The 21,314-nt window shown below is 36.5% G+C and overlaps 2 protein-coding genes across 2 annotated transcripts; both read right to left on the reverse strand.

Moving 5' to 3' along the window:
• Positions 1 to 1,378: 1,378 nt before the first annotated feature.
• Positions 1,379 to 2,325, reverse strand: LOC107869045. The gene is made up of 2 exons (XM_047411595.1): positions 1,828 to 2,325; positions 1,379 to 1,759 (listed from the first exon to the last, which is right to left on the reverse strand). The coding sequence occupies exons 1-2, from the start codon at positions 2,323 to 2,325 to the stop codon at positions 1,379 to 1,381; spliced, it is 879 nt and encodes a 292-aa protein (XP_047267551.1).
• A 51-nt stretch (positions 2,326 to 2,376) lies between these two features.
• On the reverse strand, positions 2,377 to 3,012 carry LOC107869046. The gene has a single exon (XM_016715630.1). The coding sequence runs from the start codon at positions 3,010 to 3,012 to the stop codon at positions 2,377 to 2,379; it is 636 nt and encodes a 211-aa protein (XP_016571116.1).
• Between the last annotated feature and the right edge of the window lie 18,302 nt (positions 3,013 to 21,314).

The raw sequence follows: 21,314 nt of genomic DNA on the forward strand, positions 1-21,314 counted from the left end.
TACGCAGTCCATACCACTACCCCCAAAGAAGTAGAGAGGCTATTTCCAATAGACCCCCGGCTCAAGACAAAAGACTGTAGACCAACAGTCGTGCAACATGATAAAGAACAAAGAACCAACATCCACAAAAATAAAGTATAATTAACCAAAAGGCAAGCAATATGCTAAAGTAACAAAAGAACCAACATTCATAAAAAAATAGTATAATTAACAACCCAAGGACCCCCTCCCCCATAACTGGAACTCCCAACCAAGCAATCCTTAAACCTCCTAACTTTGGACTACGACTCGACCACCCACCTTAGCCTTCTAGTTTAATACTCTTCCTCTAAACCTTCCTATCTAGGGTCATGTCCTCAGTAAGCTGTAACTGTTCCATGTCACGTCTAATCACTCTTCGCTAGTACATTTTTGGTCTACCCCTACCCCGCTTGAAACACTCCAAGGCCAACCTCTCACATCTATGGACTGGGGCATCCGTGCCCCTTCTCATCATGTGGCCAAACCATCTCAACCTCACTTCCCACAACTTATCCTCCATAAAACCACTCCCACCTTCTACTGAATAGTCTTATTCCTGACCCTGTCTGCTTTTATAAATCCGCACATCTAATGCAATATTCTCATTTCCACACCTTCAACTTTTGGACATGAGAATTCTTAACAGGCCAATACTCCGCCCCATATAACATGGCCGACCGGACCACAGCTCTATAGAATTTACCTTTAAGTTTAAGAGGCACCTTCTTATCGCATAAAATTCCTGAGGCAAGCCTCTATTTCATCTAACCTGCCCCAATACGATGGGAGACATCCTTATTAATCTCTCCATTTCCTTGGATCATAGATCTAAGATACTTAAAACTATCCCTCCTACAAACCACCTGCGACTCCAACTATACCATCACATTATTCTTTTGCCTTAAGTCACTAAACTTGCACTCTAAGTACTCCATCTTGGTCTTACTCAACCAGAATCCTTTAGATTCCAGGGTCTATCTCCAAACCTCCAACTTATCATTAATACCTCGGTATGACTCATCAATCAAAACTACATCATCCACAAAGAGCATACACCAAAGAACCTCTCTTTGTATATTTCACGTCAACACATCCATCACTAAGGTGAATAGGAATGGGCTAAGAGTCGATCCCTGGTGCAGCCATGTCAAGACCGAAAAGTGCCCGGAATCCCCTCCCACCATCCTTACTTGAGTATTCTTCCCCTCATACATGTCCTCAATCAAACGGATGTACGCCACTGGTATCTCTCTTGCCTCCAAGCATCTCCACAGAACCTCCCTAGGAACCTTGTCATACACCTTTTCTAAGTCGATAAACACCAACTACAGATCCCTCTTTCTCTCTCTATATCATTCTACCAGCCTCCGCATAAGTCGAATTGCCTCAGTCGTTGATCGACCAGGCATAAATCCAAATTGATTCTCCAAAATGGCACTATCTTCCTTAACCTCCACTCCAGCACCCTCTCCCAAATCTTCATCGTGTGACTCAACAACTTAATACCATGGTAGTTGTTGTAACTTTGAATGTCTCCCTTGTTCTTATATAAAGGAATTACCATACTCCATCTCCATGCCTCAGGCATCTTAGCGGTCTTGAAAATATTAATAAGCAAATGGGTTAGCCACCTCAATCCTGCTCCGCTAGCATACTTCCAAAAGTCCATTGGAATCTCATCGGGCCCCGTCGCCCTGCCCTTTCGCATCTTGCAAATAGCCTCACATATTTCCTCAACCTGAAAACGTCGATAATAGCCAAAATGACAAGGCTACTTAGTTTGCTCCAACTCTCCTAATACAATACTCTGTCCCCCTCATCTTTCAGGAGCTTATTGAAATACGACTGCCATCTTTTCTTAATTAGAACGTCCTCTACTAAAACTTTTCCATCCTCTCCTTTAATGCACTTCACTTGGTCCAGATCCCGACCCTTATGCTCCCTAGTTTTGGCAAGCCTATATAACCTCTTTTCCCCATCTCTCTCCTCTAAACCCGAATAAAGTCTGTCAAACACTATTGTCTTAGCAGTCGTAATTGCTAACTTAGACTTTTTCTTAGCAAGTTTGTACTCCTCCCTACACACCCACTTCTTCTTTTCTTCCTTACTCTCAACCAACTTAATGTAAGCCGTCTTCTTCGTCTCCACCTTCTTCTTAACTTTTTCATTCCACCACCAGTCCCCCTGATACCGGCCAAACCATCCCCTAGAGACACCCAAAACCTCTCTAGAAGTCTCCTTAATGCAACCTGCCACCCTATCCCACATACTATCCACGTCCCCCTGACACTTCCATGCCCTCATCCCTTCTAACTTTGCCTCTATCTCTAAAGCACTGATCAAAGTCAGGCCACCCTACTTAACTCTAGGTCGACCCTCCCCACCTCTTCTTTTCTTGCCTATCTTAATAACCAAATCTATCATCAGAAGTCTATATTGGGTCGCAAGATTCTCATTTAGAAAAACCTTACAGTCTTTATACAAAGCTCTATCCTCCTTCCTAAGCAGCAAAAAGTCAATCTGGGTCTTGGCTATCCTATTATGAAAATTAACCAGATGCTCTTCTTTCTTTGAAAAGCTGGAATTCACTACCACCAATCCAAAGGCCTTAGCAAAATCCAACAGAGAAGTACCCTCATTATTCCTATCCCCAAAACTAAAGCCACTATGTATATCATCATATCCTATTGGCAAATACTCGATATGCCTATTGAAGTCCCCTCCTAGAAAGAGCTTTTTCGAACTAGGCATGCCTCGAATCACCTCGTCCAAGACCTCCCAAAAACTCCTCTTCCCCTCCTCGACCAGGCCCACCTGTGGCTTGTAAGCATTACAAACGTGCGTCGTAAAACCCCCAATGACCAACTTAATAGCCATTACCCTATCATTAACCCTATTAACCTCCACTACCTGCTCCCTAAGCTTTTCATCCACTAATATTCCTACTCCATTCCTACGCCTCACTACCTGAATACTACAACTTGTACCCATCCACATCCCTAGACTTAGAACCTACCCATTTAGTCTCCTAGACACACACAATACTGATCCTTCTCTTCCTAAGAATCTTAACTAGCTCTATTGACTTACCCTGAAGGGTCCCTATATTCTACGACCCTACCCTAAACTTATCATCTCTCGACTCTCCTCCCCTAAAACCCTATTCTCTACATCTCAACTTTGACCCACCACCTGGCCCCGACCGCAGCCGCAGCCCCCTAGACCCCTCAAGACATAACCCTAGTCCACCATTTACTACCCAAGCCACTACTCAATAAATGCAATAGAAGATGTTAAAGCAGCAAAATAATAACGACAACTTAAAGCACACAGTTTAACCCAATTTTAAGAACAATAGCAACTCAAACCCAATTAACCGACACAAATCCCACAAAAAATACAGGCAGTGAAAATATCAGAAAACTGCACGATAAAATAAAGTACAAGGATATAAAATAAAGTAAAAATAAAATAAAGGGTCAGAAATCATTGGGAGTACTCCTGCTATAGCTGGTTACTACAATTTTGGTGTCGAGATTTGTTGCCTGACTAGGGTCACCGACAAAGAAGCTGCAAGAAAGTTGTCAGAATTTCATCGGAATGACGCTGAAATTTCACTGGAATGTTGCTGGGGCGTCTCCTTGCTTTTGTCGTACGCTGGTCACTGATTGTAGTTGAACCAACTATTTTATCTAGTTCTGATCGATGCTACCTTAGTGATACTATGAGAATGGGACTCAGGAAAGAGAGAGTGCCGGGGGAAGGAAGACCTGGGGATTGGGGAGGGAGAGATCAAAGGAGAGGGAGTGGGCCTTACTTGTTCCAGTGCATCAACACCAGCATCAAAGTCGCCGTCGCCGGCAGTCAAAAGTGACCATTTGAGTGTAACGTTAGCTGATGAGGAGCATTTAGAGAGAGAGAGTAAAAGTCTATCAAGAATAATATCATAGCTAAAGAGAAATAAAAGAAGAGTAACATCATCCCATGACCTAGTAAGGTTTGTACAAAATCCTCTAATCAAAATAATATGAGCACTATCAAAGTAAAATATACAACAGTCTTGAAATAGAAAGGCCATTTAAAAATAGAAGACGAAGAGAAGGTCAACTCTGTCTCTGAAAGCTCACCCTATTTTTAAACTCTATGCAGCACTAAACTACATCAACGGTGGTAGCTAGTACATGGATCTAGACTAAAAAGTTATAAAACTATAGTATGAGTACAAAAGTAATGGGTACTCGGCATCATCGGTTGATTGAGATAAATCATAATACACGTATAATAAAATGAGAGATAATAAGCTAAGTCAAGAGAAAAGGGAAAACCTAGAATGATGTTTCATATACCAAAAGTAAACAATCGAAATAATAATAATGAAGAAAACATAACAATTTCTAGGATAACTTGGCAACCCATAACCCTAGAAGACATAAACATAAGTAAATCATAATGTGGGCCCTCATAATCTTAGTGGATGAAATCAAAAGAATTAATAACTATAAATATACCAAATATCCACATGTCGAAGCCATAACCATGGATCTTCCTATACCGTAAACACCATACTTGAACCGATTCCATAACCGTCATAAATAACCTCAAATATGGACTTGAATTGGAAATAGTATCTCACTTGCCAAGCTTGAATAAAAAATAATATTATGAGTACCAAACTTGAATTGGAAATAGTATCTCACATGCTAGACTTGAATCAAAAATAATATCATAAATACCAGACTCGAATTGAAAATAGTATCTCACTTGTCCAACTTGATTTGGAAATAATATCATGAATACCTGACTCAAACCGAAAGTAATGTCATTATTTGCCAAACTTGAAATGGTATTAATATAATAATTTAATCGTTCTTAACCTCTCCCAAGTACAATCTAGAATAAGGCCTAATATATATATATATATATATATATATATAAAACCTCCTAGAGCTCAAAAATGTATCCAAGATAACGTAGAAGGGCCTATTGAGTCTACAAAGAGCTAATAGTAGTCTTGGACTATGGTGGAGCATAAGGATCTCCTTTAAACCCTGAAAGTTTATTCTAAGAGAAATGCTACCCCAAACTAGGCTAAGGTATCAAATCCCACTACAAGGTGCTAAACAAGCCTTAGTACTTCCTAAGACAGTAATTTCACCTATGGATTGGGTAGTTAAATGAACTATACTTAATTACAATTCCTTTATTGGTTAAATAATCTAAATCACATGAAAAATACTTCCATGTCCTAATTTCAACCTTAAAATAATATAATATCATATTGATACTACTATTAAGCTCAATCTAAGAGAATTCTAAGCCTAGTTGCAATGACCCTCTAAGACATTTTGATATTTCCACTCATTTTTTTCATTTAGAGCTTTCCTATAGTTGCCCTAAGTTATTTATGACATTCTAGAACTGATGTCTTGGTTATTGGGATGTTCATTTGTTTTTTAAGCTCAATTCCTTATTTTTAAGTCTTTGCTAGTTCAAATTGGCTATTGGGCACAAACTTTAGGCAAACGACCTTGTATGTTAATTCTGGCTGTTCCAACAACTTTTGAACATCTATTTTAGAATGGGGGACCCTAGGTATAGGTCCCAAGATTCTTAAACTTATTTTGGGTTATTAGCTAGAAGTCAAGAAAAATGGCAAGTGGGTGTGGGACCTACTTTTCATAAAAATAAACTCGGATGGAAATTTTTACTACGTGATTGAGTTTGGAACATTGAATGTGATAGGGTGGTATAGTTAGTTTTTGTATATGGGATTTCAAGTGAATCCCAACATGTTGACAGACACTTAGAATATTTATAAGTCTCAGCTGGTGCTAGTGTTGGTTCATAGCTTAACTGACCAACACGTCATATAAGTGATCTGCAAAAGCCCAGTAGATATCACTTAGGCGACACTTTTTGTTGCTTAAGATATAGGAATGGGAGAGGGTATTACTGTGTAAGTGATACTAGTGTTACGTGCGTGACATTAGTTTTTGGTAGAATGTATCTCTTAAGCGACATTTTAGTCGCTTAAGAAATATTTGAGATAGAAGGCAAGTATCCCTTAAGAGACCCGAAGTTCGCTTATGTTATACTTGTACACCTGGGAAGGGTATAAATACCCACACTTAGTTTGTTTCCCCCTATTTTTCATCCATTGCCAAGATATTAAAACCCTAAAATGTGAAAAAGTCAATTTATGTGTTTCTTCTTTGAATTTGACGTTAGCTTCCATCTATTTAGGATTAAATACTTCATATTTTTCCACTATTAGATCTTCAAATTCACCTATTTATGAGGGTAAATATTTCTTGAGATAGAGGAATGTTCTACTGGTTTTGAATTTGTGATTTCCTAAATGGGCCCCATATGAGATTTTTACGTGATTCGTGGATCCGAAGCACAATAGTACAATATGGATATCATTGTTCTCACTTTGATAAGTAGATTATGATTTTGATAGCATGTTATCTTGTAGAAGCTTTTCGGAAGGAAAAATCATTTGTTTAGCAGATTCATTAGGCTTTTCTTCAGTATCATGGTTAGCTAGGTTAACTCTCTTCATAGATTGAACTTTTTCATAGTATGCTTATGATATTATGCTAGATTTAAGATTGGATTTAGGTTCTGGAAGTATGATTATCAATATTGGGGTTAGTTGGACTATTTAGGCTATTTTAAGGCCATAATTTAGAAGTAATGGACATAGTTGTTCATGTTCTAGAATTTTTTTCTCAGGGCAAATTGAGTCTTGTTTAACATATAAAAGTGGATTTAGATACCTTATCCTAGTCTGGAGTAGAATTTTTCTTATAGTGAATTTTGGAGAGTAGAAGTGGGCCCCTCTGACCTGTCTTAGGCCAAGACTTGAGCTAGTTTTTGTAGACTTTTTTATGTTTATTTTAAATTAAAAATTCTCATCATGGGACTTGAGGAGATTAGATAATTAATGGTCTTGATGGTATGATATTTGGAGTTAAAGCTAATCATGATAAAACCTGGTAGATTATTAATATTAATATTTCTGGTTTAAGTCTGCGATTTATTATGATAATATGAGTTCCAGTTCAACTTCGATGATTGATTATGATATTGATGATATGAATTTTGGTTCATTTTCATCAAGGGATTATGATATTGATAATATGGGTTTTAATTTAAATCTGGCAAATTATGATAATGATAATGATGCTATTGAGTTTCGGTTGGAGTCTGACGTTAAGAGTTATTTATGATATGATACGGTAGGGGTGGATTCTTGGTTATGGAATGATAGTTGGTAATTTATAGTTATTTGAATATTTAATTTCCTTTGATTGCACCCTCCATGCTTATGGGGGCCTATGTTGGGTTATTTACTTTTCCATGCTTACTAGCTTATGGGGGCCAATTTAGTAGCTATAATTGTTTGATTTTTCTTTTGTTATTCCATTTTTATTTATTTGTTATGCACAGTGGCATTGGAGTTTATTTTTGGGATTGTCCTTTTACCCTAACTTAGCTTATTTATCTTGAATTTTATTGTATTCGTATCATGATTTAGCTTAGTCAGCAATGATGCCTACTGAGTACCTGTGGTTTTGGTACTCATACTATATTTTTGTGCCTTTTGGTGCTGATCTGAGTACTAGTAGCAGTTGCTGACATGATGATCATGCTGAATTAGATTTTTGATATAGGGTGAGCTCTTGAAGTCAGAGTTTCCCATTTTTCCTTCCATTAGCTATGTCTTGTCTTTCATTTACTTAGACATATTATATTTGACCGTTGTTTACTTATTTTCCATTTGTAGCAGCTCTTGTAACGAGACTTCTAGGTCGTGGGATAGTTGTTTATGCTTTATCTATCTTTTAGGTAATATTTATTTCTTGTTATTTTCACAAGCCTTAAATTGTTAATTTTTTGACTTTTTAGGTTATTTTACACAAAATTAGCTCATTGCTTACAGCTCTAGGCTGCAATTTGGCTTACTTATTAGCGGGGTAAAGTAGGTGTTATTGTGACCCATTAAGAGGACTGTGACAAATTGGTATTAGAGCCTAGGTTCACCAGTCATATGGGTAAAAGAGAACGTGTCTAGTAGAGTCCCTCAGATCAAAATGAATGATCCTAAGGGGGTAGAATAAAACACCATGAATTTTTGTCCCTGGAAGATTTTTAAAATTTTATCCTCACTGCCCAGACTATGACTCTCCATATGAGTCGTAGGTAGTCTTGATTGGTCTTAAGCACCCAATATTAGCCTATCCAGTATGTTGTCCTAGAGTTTCTTCTATGATAATGACTAGGGGCTATGAGTCATAAAGACTTATAATGAGTCGTATGGTGTCTTTCATAGCCCAACCAGTGTGATGTGCAATTGTTTCTGCTTTGAGAATAATTGGACCATGTGAGTCGTAATGACTGAGTGCATATGACTCATAGCTAAGTTAGTGTTGGCGATCATGGATACTATCCAGACTACGAGTGGGACCTTACGAGTCTTAAGGTGACCTTATGAATCATGAGGTCACTTGCAGCGACTGGGCGGTCAATTTCCATTCTTTTCGTTAATGATATTTTAGTCAATTCCCCTTTTTTCATACTTAAACTCCATGACGAAAAAGCACTCAAATGGGTTATTTCTCATTTATAACACAATAAAAAACACTCTGTAAACTCTCCAAGGTCAAAATACTTAGGGTTTTGAAGAAGTTGGTCATCTAAGGGCTTAAGCGTTGATTTCTCTCCATAAATCTTGGTATTTCAACCATGGTACTCTCCCTTAATTTTCAATTTATGCAAATCATGTGTTTTATATGGTTTAAATTATATGGATTTGAATATGGTTTTGTTATGGTTAAGGTTTAAATAGTATTTGGAAAGGCTAGTTATCTTGATGGCTTTATCTTTCCCTCGGTTTTTCTCTGGTTTATACAGATAACATGCACTGGGGTTCTTTCAGCAGGAGGAGCTGAACCAATATAGCTTGTGGGTGCCTTTTTTGATGATTAAGCTACATAGTCCAGGATAATGTTTACTTCATGGTAAGCCCTGTTCCCTATCGCTGCATATTATTTATATATGTATATGGTGTTTACATGGTTTTGAATTAGATTTGACTTTGCATTATTTTATCCCCTATCCCTTAGTTACATTCTAGTTTTCAACCCACTAACCATCTCTAGACACTGTAGCCCCACACGATGCAGGCACTAGAGATACTTCTACTTTTCCTGCATAGTTTTAGGTAGATCGTCTCGGTTCATTAGTCACTAGTGGTGAAGTGTTGAGCGTCCATTCTCCAAAAAACTTGGTTATTTCATTAGTTTCCTTTCATAGACTAAAATTGAAGAGTTTATAATGTCATTGTCATTGTCATTATCTGGGTCAGGGGCATATCCCGACTTAGATTGGTTTTCAATATTGTTTAAAGGCTTTGTGGATATAACTGTGGACTTGGTTTTTGTTATTGGTTGTTGGATATTTAGTTATCTTAGATTCCTTTGAGTTTTTATATATGTTCTTGTTATATATTCAAAATTCAGCCTCTATTGGGCATTGTGTTCGGTTTGACTAGGCAAGGGGGTAGTCTATGGTCCTCGGGTGGACTTGAGATACCCATTGATAACTGTAACACCCCATATTTTTGGGCTAGATTTTAGACCGTCGTTCCTACGTATATAGACCCGAACTGAATTATTATTTATTAACATACATGTGGTAAACACTCCTATCGTAATTCCCCATAAAGTTCTTGAGTCGATTTCATTTTTAGTGTTATGTTTGAGGGGCTAACAACTAGAATATTTTTCTAAGTTTAATGAGGACTTAGAGTCATTTTAGCTGGCAATCTTCGGGAGACAACTTTTCAACCTTTCCGACATCTGTTTTTAGATTTTCAAATTGCGTTACGATCGGAAAAGCTCATAATATATCTCGGATAAGTTCTGGAATTTTTCAGAATGTATAAAGCTGTGTTTGGATTTCAAAACAGTAGCAAAACGCATAGCCTATTGCCCAGTTTTCAGCATTTCAGGGTCAACTTAAAATGATCATAACTCTTTGAATATAATCAACTGGGAGAGCTGCTACCCATCAAATGAAATCTCTTTGAGTCTTATTTCCAATGCAACTAGTTTCATCCAAATCCAACTTCTGAGTAAAGAGTTATACCCATTTTATTTCAGCTTGTCAGCTTGTCAACTGAGGGACAGTTTCGAATTTGTTTATTTTCTTAGGGGCATTTTAGTCATTTCACCTCACCCAAATTTCATCTATAACACCAGATTTATCCCTCAATTCATCAAAATATAATCTTTTTCTCAAATTTTCTCTCAAGAACACCCATTAGGGTTTCAAAATAAAAACCTCAATAACTCGTGATTCAACCATGGGTTTTCAAAATAAATTGAAGATTTGGAATCTCCGCAATGTAGGCTTCAAGAAGCACCTATCATATTCGCATATAGAGGTACGTGGGGTTATCTCAAAAATCTCATGGGCTTAAAAATTCATGTTTTAAAAATGGGGGTTTTGAAATTATGAATATAAACATGTTTCAAGCATCTTTATGGTATTGATTTGGTCTTTAGGCCTATTTTCGAAGTGATTTGATATATCATATATGCATATGCTTGTGATTCAAAAGATGTTAACTTGAGAGCATGCATTATATGAAATCCCTCTCTTGATATGAAATTGTTTGAAATTTTTATATAATGTGACTTGTTTGAAACCATCTTGACAAGCATGACATGAACTATTTTGAAAATGGATATGATTTTCGACTTGCAAGGAGAGGGTTATTATGTTGAAATATGATGAATATAATGGTTGCATGAAAGAATGATGTGATATTGATGGCTTGCAAGTCGGGTATGATGATACCCTACAAAATATGATATGTGATTGAATTAGATGAAATTTGAATGCATTGATTTTACATGATATAGATGGATACCGAAAGAAGGCATTTGAGTGTAAGGGCTCATCGCTGGAAATCGTGTTTGCCAACATGGGAACTTGGTACCATGCTTTGTGATCTTGCGTACCTGACTTTATGTCATTCCCAAATTGGGACTATGGTTAGGAGCCCTGCTTTGTGATCTTGTGCACTATCGTTGGGTCGAGACACCCTGCGGTGTGATCTTGTTTGTCTTCCCCTCACTTATACTCTAATCTCGATGGCAACCAAGCTTTGACAGTTGGTGTAAATATGATATGTAGGGTATTCCACCTAGCTCATCTGCATTGCATTGTTGTTGAAAATAATTACATTACACCCATGTTTTTTCAAATGATTTGATATGAAACTTCTTTATAATGTCTCTCAAATATATTTTGTAAAAATATTATGTTTTGTTTTGATATCTCTACGTACCAGTACTTTTGTAGTGACCCCCTTCCCTTCTAGGTTTTGAGGCACAGTCTAGGGGTCTAAAAAATCAGTAGATTTCCTCAGATAGATTCGCAGAGTATTTGGTGAGCCTTCTATATTTCGGAAGGCCTGATATCTGGCAGTTTCATTTATCATTTATTAGTTTTGGGTCTACTGGGGTCCTTGTCCCAGTTTTTAGATAGATATTTGTTTCAATCATATAGTAGAGATTTCCCAGACGTGATGGAGATGTTGATTGAGATTGTGGGACATTATTCCCCATTATTATTTTTATATGATTCTTGACCATGTTTTCGTTATGTAGTGTGTCTTCCACATTTTTTTATATAAGTCATATGCATGATTACAAGATAGATAAGGGGTGTTTTGGGCCTTGATGGTTCGGAATACTTATCACGTCCAGGGCCCTGGTTCGGGTTGTATCAAACTTGGTGTCAAAGCACGATTCGTGGTCCCAGGGTGTCTATGAAATCGCATCAGGTAGAGTCTTATTTATGGGTGTGTAGCGCGCCACACTTAGAAGCAGGAGGCTACTAGGCATTTAGGAATGTCTCTCTTTCTTCATGTTCTAGTCCGTGCAATAGAGTCGGAATATTCCCCTTTTATGCTCTAATTCGTGCTACGGTGTCGCCCATATGAAAGTAAAGTCATCCCAAATTCTTTCCTTACTCTAATGTTCTTAGATATGTCCCAGTATTGGGCTGATTCAAGAGCAAAAAGTTTAGAATATACATGATATAATCCTTTTCGATTGAGTCCTATAAGATTTTAAAAATTATGCAAAGACTCGATAGCAGTCTGTTAGTGCATCAATATATGTTGATTCTGATGTAAAAATTAATCTTGATGGAATCGTGCATTCCAGCTTAAGGTATTAAGTGTATCTAGTCCCTCTCAAAATCTTGTTACAGATGTGGACAATGTATAACAGAATGTTGGAACTGTATTTCTACCCGAATAGTAGCATAAATTAAAGTGTTGTTGTCATGACCTATTGGTAGTGATATTGGACAAAAAAGTTGGTGATTTAAAGTCACAAAGTTAGAAGTCAGAGTGAGGGTGATTTTATGTAAATGAATATTTCAGTTGAATATCCGATGTTTGGGGATGATTTAACCCTTTATAGTGATAAACTAATGTGGTAGCTAGCAGCTTGTATGGACGGCATGGTAGTCCATGGAGAAAGTGTTTTACTCAGATTTTTATTTATACAAAATAATATGTATATTCTTAGACCATTAAATATTATGTGTCAATTTTCTATCCCTTGTAATATGTAATCTTGTTATCATGGTGTTTTTGAAAAAAAAATAAAAAAAATTTAAAGTCTAGTGAAGCTGTGTGGGGCTCTTTCGATTCACTATCATAGTTCCCTTGTCATCCATCTTATTTTCTTGTTCAAAATACAAAACCAAAGTCTAGTGAAGCCGTGAGAGGCCTGTTTTGATTCACTAGCAACTTGTTATCCAACTTGTTGTTCTTTCGTTGGTTTAATATATGTATGGCTGAATCTGTTTGCATAAGATTGAGTTGGTAAAGAGGTAATTCGTCCTTGTGAGTTAGTTTAGTAAAAGGTAGAGAAGGAGTTGTTAGTCAGGGTGATTTGTTGGTTGCTTGAATGTGAAAATGGCTATATTAGCGAGTAAGTTATGATTATAGACTCAAGGTTGTTTGAGGAATTTGAAGGCAGTCTAAATGTATGATTGAGTGAGTAAGTATGAGGTGAGAAATCTATATAAGTAGAAAAGATTGTATGGGGTTATAATATAAGATTAAGGTTGATCGTGTCTATTATGTGACCTTACCCCTTGACCTTCTTTTATTGATAGTTGTAAACTAGTACTACTTATGAGAAGGTATATAGCAGATTTTGAAGTATTTGGGATAGAATGTTCCAATTTGATGGATTAGTATATTATGTTGCATTCATCATTGGTGGTAGATGATTGATGCTAGACCATTGACTTGAATTTAGTGTAGGATGTGGATGTAAAAGTAGTGGCATGAGATTAATGATGTATATTTATGGGAATAAATATTAGTAGGCTTGATGTGTTGAAATAGTATGTGCTAATGAGTTATGATAAGGAAGACCGTAAGGTCAAGATCGATTATTGTTGTTATGAAGTTCTAGTGTACTAGTGTTTCTTGATGTTTATTTCATGGTTTCTAAGTGAGAATCATGCGTAAGGTTGGGTTGTAAAATCATGTTTAGCACTAGACATTAAGTTTGAATAGTTGAAGTTCATAAAGGTGGATGTGATGATTTCTTGATCAATGATATTACTTATATGAAAGTGATCTAATAGGCTTGAACGGTGTATGAAATGGCTTAAGTTTAAATTGATTCATAATGAAGTATAATGTCGTAGGTATGGTGTATAAGTATGCCAAGGTGATATGAGGTTGCGGCATATTTTTCTAAGACTATTACATAATTTGTGTGGCTAGTGGTACCATTGAATCGTTAAGTGGAGAAAGACTAGTTAGATGGTATATGGTGATCTAAATGTCCATGTTAAGTGTTAGAATCTAAGTTTGAGTTTTGAAGGTTGAACCGATAGAAATAAGTATTGGTGGCTTTGGAAAGATAGAGTGTATCCCAGAAGGTAGTCATTCGGGTTAAGTCTACGATATGCATGTATTATCATTTTTTTTTCTTTCAGACCCTAGAGTGCAGTAAGTGTAGTTTAGTTAGAATCTGTTAAGGGATCTCCCAAACTCTAGATAATGACTTGAAGCTAAGGGGGAGATGATATAACGAATGACTAAGTAAGACTCTCAGATTCTAGTAGTGATGCAATATGATTTAGAACATTAGAAAGTGAGGGTGAATCTCAACCCATTCCTACCTCAGTATTTTTTATTAGTTATTCGGATGCTTACTCATGCCTTATGATCCAGTTCCATGATCCTAGGTCATGATTCCTATATATGATAGAGAGTCACGTACTCTTTCAGTTCCAAGATAATGAGTTCTAGTTCATTCAAGTAGTCAGAATCATATTCCTTATGTTATGAACTCTAGTTGAGGTCATGCAAATCATGACGCATGTACTCACTCTTTATAGTATGCTTAGTCCCATATAAAAATGTTTTCATGCTTCAGGATCTTATATTTTAACCTTTTAGTGACCCTCCCTATGCAATGATAGTGGTGATGATGTAAATGTTCTTGTTGATGGAAGATCATAGTATGCTTGCTTAGATAAGGCCATAAGTATGAAGTAAGAATTGGGGCCAAGTCTTTGATACACATGATGGTTAGTGGAAAAGCTTGTGTGTGTATGTATTAGGGTAGCGCGTGGGAGTTATATTGACAATAGTTTAGAAACTATGTGAAGTATGTATTTATGTGTGGTTTCCTTGAAGTCAACATGTGGTTATAAAATAGGCTTGAATTATGTTTTGGGATTGTAGTGGAAGGTCGCAATATGCATTAGCGACTTCATATTAAGAGTTCAGAGTAGTCATTGAAGTGGTAAGGCATGTTATGCTTAGGATATGATCTTTAAAAGAGGTATAGAAGGTGGCATCATATGGTTTAGAATAATAGCGTGGTGCATCATGTTCTATTTTTGTGACTTAGAGTTAGGCTTGATCGCGGTGTAAGGATTAAGCTATTTTAGACATTAGTAGAAAATTTTTTTTTGTCAATGTTCATATGAGATTTTTAAGCTGACCTGAAAGAATATGATATTTATAGGGAATAGTATAGTTAAGGGATATTCGAGAAGTGTGCTAAGCTTGTAAGTAAGAAGTTGTAGTGCCAAAGGTCTGGTAATTCTATCCTAATTTAGGAGTTATATGTCTATATTCTAGACTATAGAGTGGTGTCATTGTGATGATTCCTTAGTGGGTGTCTTGTGTAATCCATACCCAAGATTAGTGGTTCCCTATTACTGCTAGAACTTCCTTAGAGAGAGTGTTGGAGAGAATACTCCAGTTAAGTATGAAGGTCCAGCATAATTCAGTCTGTATAGTCAGTAAGTTAGTTTAACAAGCAAATTCACATGGCTTGTTTTCTCGTCTTTTTATTTATTCATGCTACCCGAAATCTCAGAAATGCTACTATTCCAAGATAAAGTATACTAGTAATTGCGAGTATAGATCAGTTCATGCATCATGCATTAGATTCAGATTCTAGAGGTTTATTTATGATTCAATTCGTAGGTGCCTTGTACATCGCTTCAGTTCCCCGAGTATCTTAGTGAATTGAGCATTCATAGAGAGGCATAGGATCCCAAGGGTGATATACCTCATTCAGTTTCATGCATAGATTCTTATTACAAGCCTCACACCAACTATCATTGCGTATTCAGTCATACATTCATACGCCAGTTCAGTTAGATATGCATGCATTAGAAATGCATGTTCACTAGAAAAAGATCAGCTTATCAGTGTATTTAGTCCTACATTCATGAGAACAACTCAGTCACAGATCCATGCATCAGATATGCATGTTCATTAGGAGAATTCATCTTATAAATAGCTTTAGTCATGTATTCCATGCATCAGATATGCACGTCCAGTATAAGAATTTGGAACATCAGTAGTTCCAGCCTTATAGTCATGTTTCAGATCAGTGTATTCTTTCTTAGAGAAACATATCATGTCCACATTATTCCATACCTCTAAGCTTCAATATGTTCCTACCCATAGTACATCTCGAATAAGTGTTGAATTTTTTTGAAACGCATAAGGCTGCGTTTGGATTTCAAAACAGTAGCAAAATGCATAGCCTATTGCCCATTTTTTAGCATTTTAATACTCTGAATATAATGAACTGGGAGAGCTGATACCTACAAATGAAATCTCTTTGAGTCTTATTTCTAATGAAACTGGTTTCATCCAAACTCAACATCTGACTAAGGAGTTATACCCGTTTTACTTTAGCCTGTCAGCTTGTCAACTGAGGGACAGTTTCGAATTTGTTTGTTTTCTTAGAGGCATTTTAGTCATTTCACTGACCCAAATTTCATCTATAACAGTAGATTTATCCTTCAATTCATCAACATATAATCCTTTTCTTAAATTTTCTCTCTCAAGAACACCCCTAGGGTTTCAAAATAAAAACCCCAATAACTCAAGATTCAACCATGGTTTTTCAAAACAAATTGGAGATTTGGAATTCCCGCAATGTGGACTTCAAGAAGTACCTATCATATTCGCATATAGAGGTATGTGGGGTTATCTCAAAAATCTCATAGGCTTAAAAATTGATGTTTTAAAAATGGGGATTTTGAAATTAAGAATATAAACATATTTCAAGCATCTTTATGATATTGATTTGGTCTTTAGGCCTATTTCCGAAGTGATTTGATATATTATATATGCATATGCTTGTGATTCAAAAGATGTTAAATTGAGAGCATGCATTATATGAAACCCCTCTCTTGATATGAAATTGTTTGAAATTTTCATATGATGTGAATTGTTTGAAATCATCTTGACAAGCATGACATGAACTATTTTGAAAGTGGATATGATTTTCGACTTGCAAGGAAAGGGTTATTATCTTAAAATATGATGAATATAATGGTTGCATAAAAGAATGATGTGATATTAATGGCTTGCAGGTCGGGTATGACGTACCCTATAGAATATGATATGTTATTGAATCAGATGAAATTTGAATACATTGATTTTACATGATATAGGTGGATGCCCGAAGAAGACGTTTGAGTGTAAGGGCTCATCGCTGGAAACCGTGTTTGCCGACATTGGAACTTGGTACCATGCCTTGTGATCTTGTGTACCTGACTTTATGTCATTCCCAAATTGGGACTATGGTTAGGAGCCCTGCTTTGTGATCTTATGCATAACTATTGGATCGAGACACCCTATTGTGTGATCTTATGTGTCTTCCCCTCACTTATACTCTAATCTCGGTGGCAACCGAGGTTTGAATGTTGGTGTAAATGTGATATGTAGGGTATTCCACCTAGCTCAGCTGCATTGCATTGTTGTTGAAAACAATTACATTACGCTCATGTGTTTTCAAATGATTTGATATGAAACTGCTTTATAATAGCTCTCAACTATATTTTGTAAGAATATTATGTTTTGTTTTGATATCTCTGCGTACCAGTACTTTTGTATTGACCCCCGTCCTTCCCAAGTTCGGAGGCACAGTCTAGGGGTCTAGAAAATCAGTAGATTTCCTCAGACCGATTCACAGAGTCACTTGGTGAGCCTTCTATATTTCGGAAGGCCTAATATCTGGCAGTTTCATTTATCATTTATTAGTTTTGGGTCTACTGGGGGCCTTGTCCTTGTTTTCACATAGATATTTGTTTGAGTCATGTAGTAGAGATTTTGCAGACGTTATAGAGATGTTGATTGAGATTGTGGGACATTATTCCCCATTATTGTTTTCATATGATTCTTGACCATGTTTCGGTTATATAGTGTATCTTCTGCATTTTTTTTCATAAATGTCATGTGAATGATTACCAGATAGAGAAGGGGTGTTTTAGGCCTTGATGGTTCGGAATACTCGTCACGGCGAGGGCCCCAGTTTGGGTCGTGACAATAATGCTCAACTTACACATAAATTTAAGTGCAAGGAAATCATTGTCAATATATTTACCCTACTTCGGAGTGGGGGTCGAATCCACGATGAATAATATAAGTGGAAATCAAGTTAATTCAAAATAATAGATATAAGTCAAATTCAAACCAATGTTATAAGAAGATAAAAGTGGGGGAGATAGGTATCTAAACTAATGTTTCTTTTGGTTTTTTCTTGTATAAATTTTGGGATACAAATAGTTAGAGTTTTAAAAATTATTCACAGATCTTGGGATTATGTGTTTCTAAGGGACTGACATGTGGATGCTATTAGCTAACTTCATTATTAGTAGATCAAATATGGGTAGGTTTGGTTATAGATTTTGATGCTAGTCTTTCAATAAAACACCAAAATTTCACTCGTTGATTCATTCGAATACCTAACGGGTGTGTTCAAAAATTGGTAACCACAACCTCAATCTAGGCATCCCTATTTCTAGGATGATACTCATGGTATATTTAACTTCACAATCACCCTTATGTCTAAGATAGTGAAAATTTATCAAACTGCACATATAATTATTTATCATTGCTTTGGTCTCCACATCCCTCTTTCAATGATTATGTGGATTCCTAAAGTTCACCTAAAACCCTTCTTTCGAGATAGCCTTTAGCTTTCTAGAGTATGGGGCTTTCACTCATTAAAATCATATGGCTATTTGGGGCTTTTTATGAGTGGTGATTTACCACTCATTCTCACTAAACATTCGTTCACATTACCTTGTTTTGAATGAATAAATGAGATATATTTAGGACTAAATGCAGTAATATCCACTCTTTGTAGGCATAGAGTGAAAAGTGAGAAAGATGTGGATTGGAGCTTAAAATGATCACAAAAAAGGGAGAACCCTCACGGACACCATAAGGCAATGGTAAGCTGAGAAAAAAAAAAATGAGAGAGGCTTGTTGGCGAAAATGCAGTTTAACACCTGGAGTAGAAGGGCCTCAGTTACCGTGGTCGTGGTCTGCTGACCGCGATCACGATAGTTAAGTAGGGTCAGTTAACTGCGGTCATGTAAGCCTATCGCGATCTCAGATTCCTCGATCATGGATAGACCCATACGATCGTGGCTTAACAAAACACCGCAGCCCAAGGGCAAAACTAGAAATGCATGTGGCCGATCCCAATTTTGACAAAAAGAATCAAACCCTAGCATAATGGAAATATTACATCTTCCCCAATTTTGAGTTTTAGCTCTTGAGTTTATAGCCTCAATTTTTGGAGAAGAAAATATTGTATAATTTTTTCAGTAAAGAATAGATTGGAGACTATCTAAAGTGGGCGATTAGTTCACTTCCATTGTTGATTTGTGGGAGTGCCAAGTTTGAAATAACATTCACTTAAGATTCAATAAATCACTTCAATGGAGATTATGGGTATATCTATGCTTATTTATCTTAAGTATAGCTAGATCTCCTCTTGGGGTTATGTGTGAATAGTGGTTAAAGTGTGTGTGGGTTGTTATTAATTAGCTTCTATTTAGTAGTTCATGTTTATGGGTTTTAACATTGCTATGCTAATTTGTTGGGGTTTGATGGGTGAAATCCCCAAATACCCACATGGGTATGATGAGTTAAGGCGCCATGCTTTAGAAAACCCAAAGCCATCTTCGAAAGAAAGGTATTGGGTAAAATTTAGGAATCCATATCATCCTTGGAAGAGGGATGTAAAGTCCAAAGAAATGATAGATAATTGTGTGTGTAATTTTCTAAATTTCACTATCTTAGACATATGGGTGAATGTGAGGTTGACTATACCATGGGTATCATCATATAAATAGGGATGCCTAAATTTAGGTTGTGGTTACCAATTGTTGAACACACCGATTAGGTATTCTAAAGAATCTATAGGTGAAAATTTGTTGTTTTGTTGAAAGACTAGCATCAAAATCTATAACCAAACCTACCTATATTTGACTTACTAAATGGATGTTAATTGCTAACACCCACATACCACTCCCTTAGTAAAGCATAATCCCAAGATCCGTGCATGCCTATTAAAACTCTAATTATTCATAGCCCAAAATTTATACTAGAAAAATCCAAAAAGAAACATTAGTGTAGATACTTATCTCCTTAATTTTTTACCTTTTTGTTACATTGGTTTGGATTTAACTTGTATCTATTATTTCGAAGTAAATTGATTGCCACTCACATTGTTCATCTTGGATTCGACCCCGACTCAAAAGTTGGGTAAATATATTAACGACGACCGCCTTGCACTTAAATTGATGTGTAATTTGAGCGTTATAAAAAATGGCGCCTGTGCCAAGGAACAATTTAGAAAATTGAGTTAGTTTGGAATTTTAGCTTACTTGCTTGAATTCAATCTTGCATATATTTGTTTGTGATCTTTCTTTGTAGGTAGATTTTCTTTTATTTTTATTTTCTCTATGGCATCTTTTGATGAGTATGATGTTGGTAGTTGGGATACCTATCATGATGACTCATGTCTAAATTATGAAGGACCACACTTTAGGAGAGATTTTAACTATGCTTCCCGGAAAGAGATAGACCCACCATCTTGATCCCATGAGAAGTATAGGTACTCGTTAGGTAGTGGTTGAGATGGACATTGGAATAATTTTCCAAATGACCCCTCCCCCTATTATCCTAACCGAATTTCTAGTTCTTCTTATGAGATTGATAGGTCTTATAATGAGAAGAAGGAAGAGCAATAAACCAGACCCATTGGTCTTGAGCAATGCTTCAAACTATTTTGGATCGGGTAATTATTACCCGAGATAATGTGCAAGACTTGCATCAATCCTAAAGAGTGTTAGAAAAGGCAAATGTTAAGGCTGGGAAAGAACATAATTCTTGCAAACTTCACAACCTTGCCCATTTCCCAAGTGGAGGTTTATCAAGAAGAAAAACCAAGCTACGATGACGAGCTTGGTAGAAAAGACTCTAGGTAACTTCCAAAACAACCAATTCATATGAGGAAGAAGAAGCCACAATAAAATAAATGGTACTAGAGTCAAAATAACAATCAATGCAAATATCTTATGATGACTCTAGTTCATTTTGGGGATAAAATGCTTTGGAGAAAGAAATTTAGAAATTAGGGGTTGGACCTTATTCAACCCACTTTTCAACATTTTACCTCGAGGATGTGATGAGAATCCTCAATCAAGACAAATGATGGACTGTGGGGAGACGGAGTACGATTCCTACATTTTAGAATTTGCAATTCTAAAGGAGCATATGGAACCCCATCCATCAATGGAAAAATAACCTAATGCCGACATAAAACTAGTGGCCTATTAATGTTTTCACTTTTACCTAAGGAGAAAATTCAAAAATTTGATGTGAAGTTGGGTAAAAGGTTCAAGTCTTC

Source organism: Capsicum annuum, chromosome 4 (assembly GCF_002878395.1).
Source record: "Capsicum annuum cultivar UCD-10X-F1 chromosome 4, UCD10Xv1.1, whole genome shotgun sequence".
NCBI classification, from domain to species: Eukaryota; Viridiplantae; Streptophyta; class Magnoliopsida; order Solanales; family Solanaceae; genus Capsicum; species Capsicum annuum.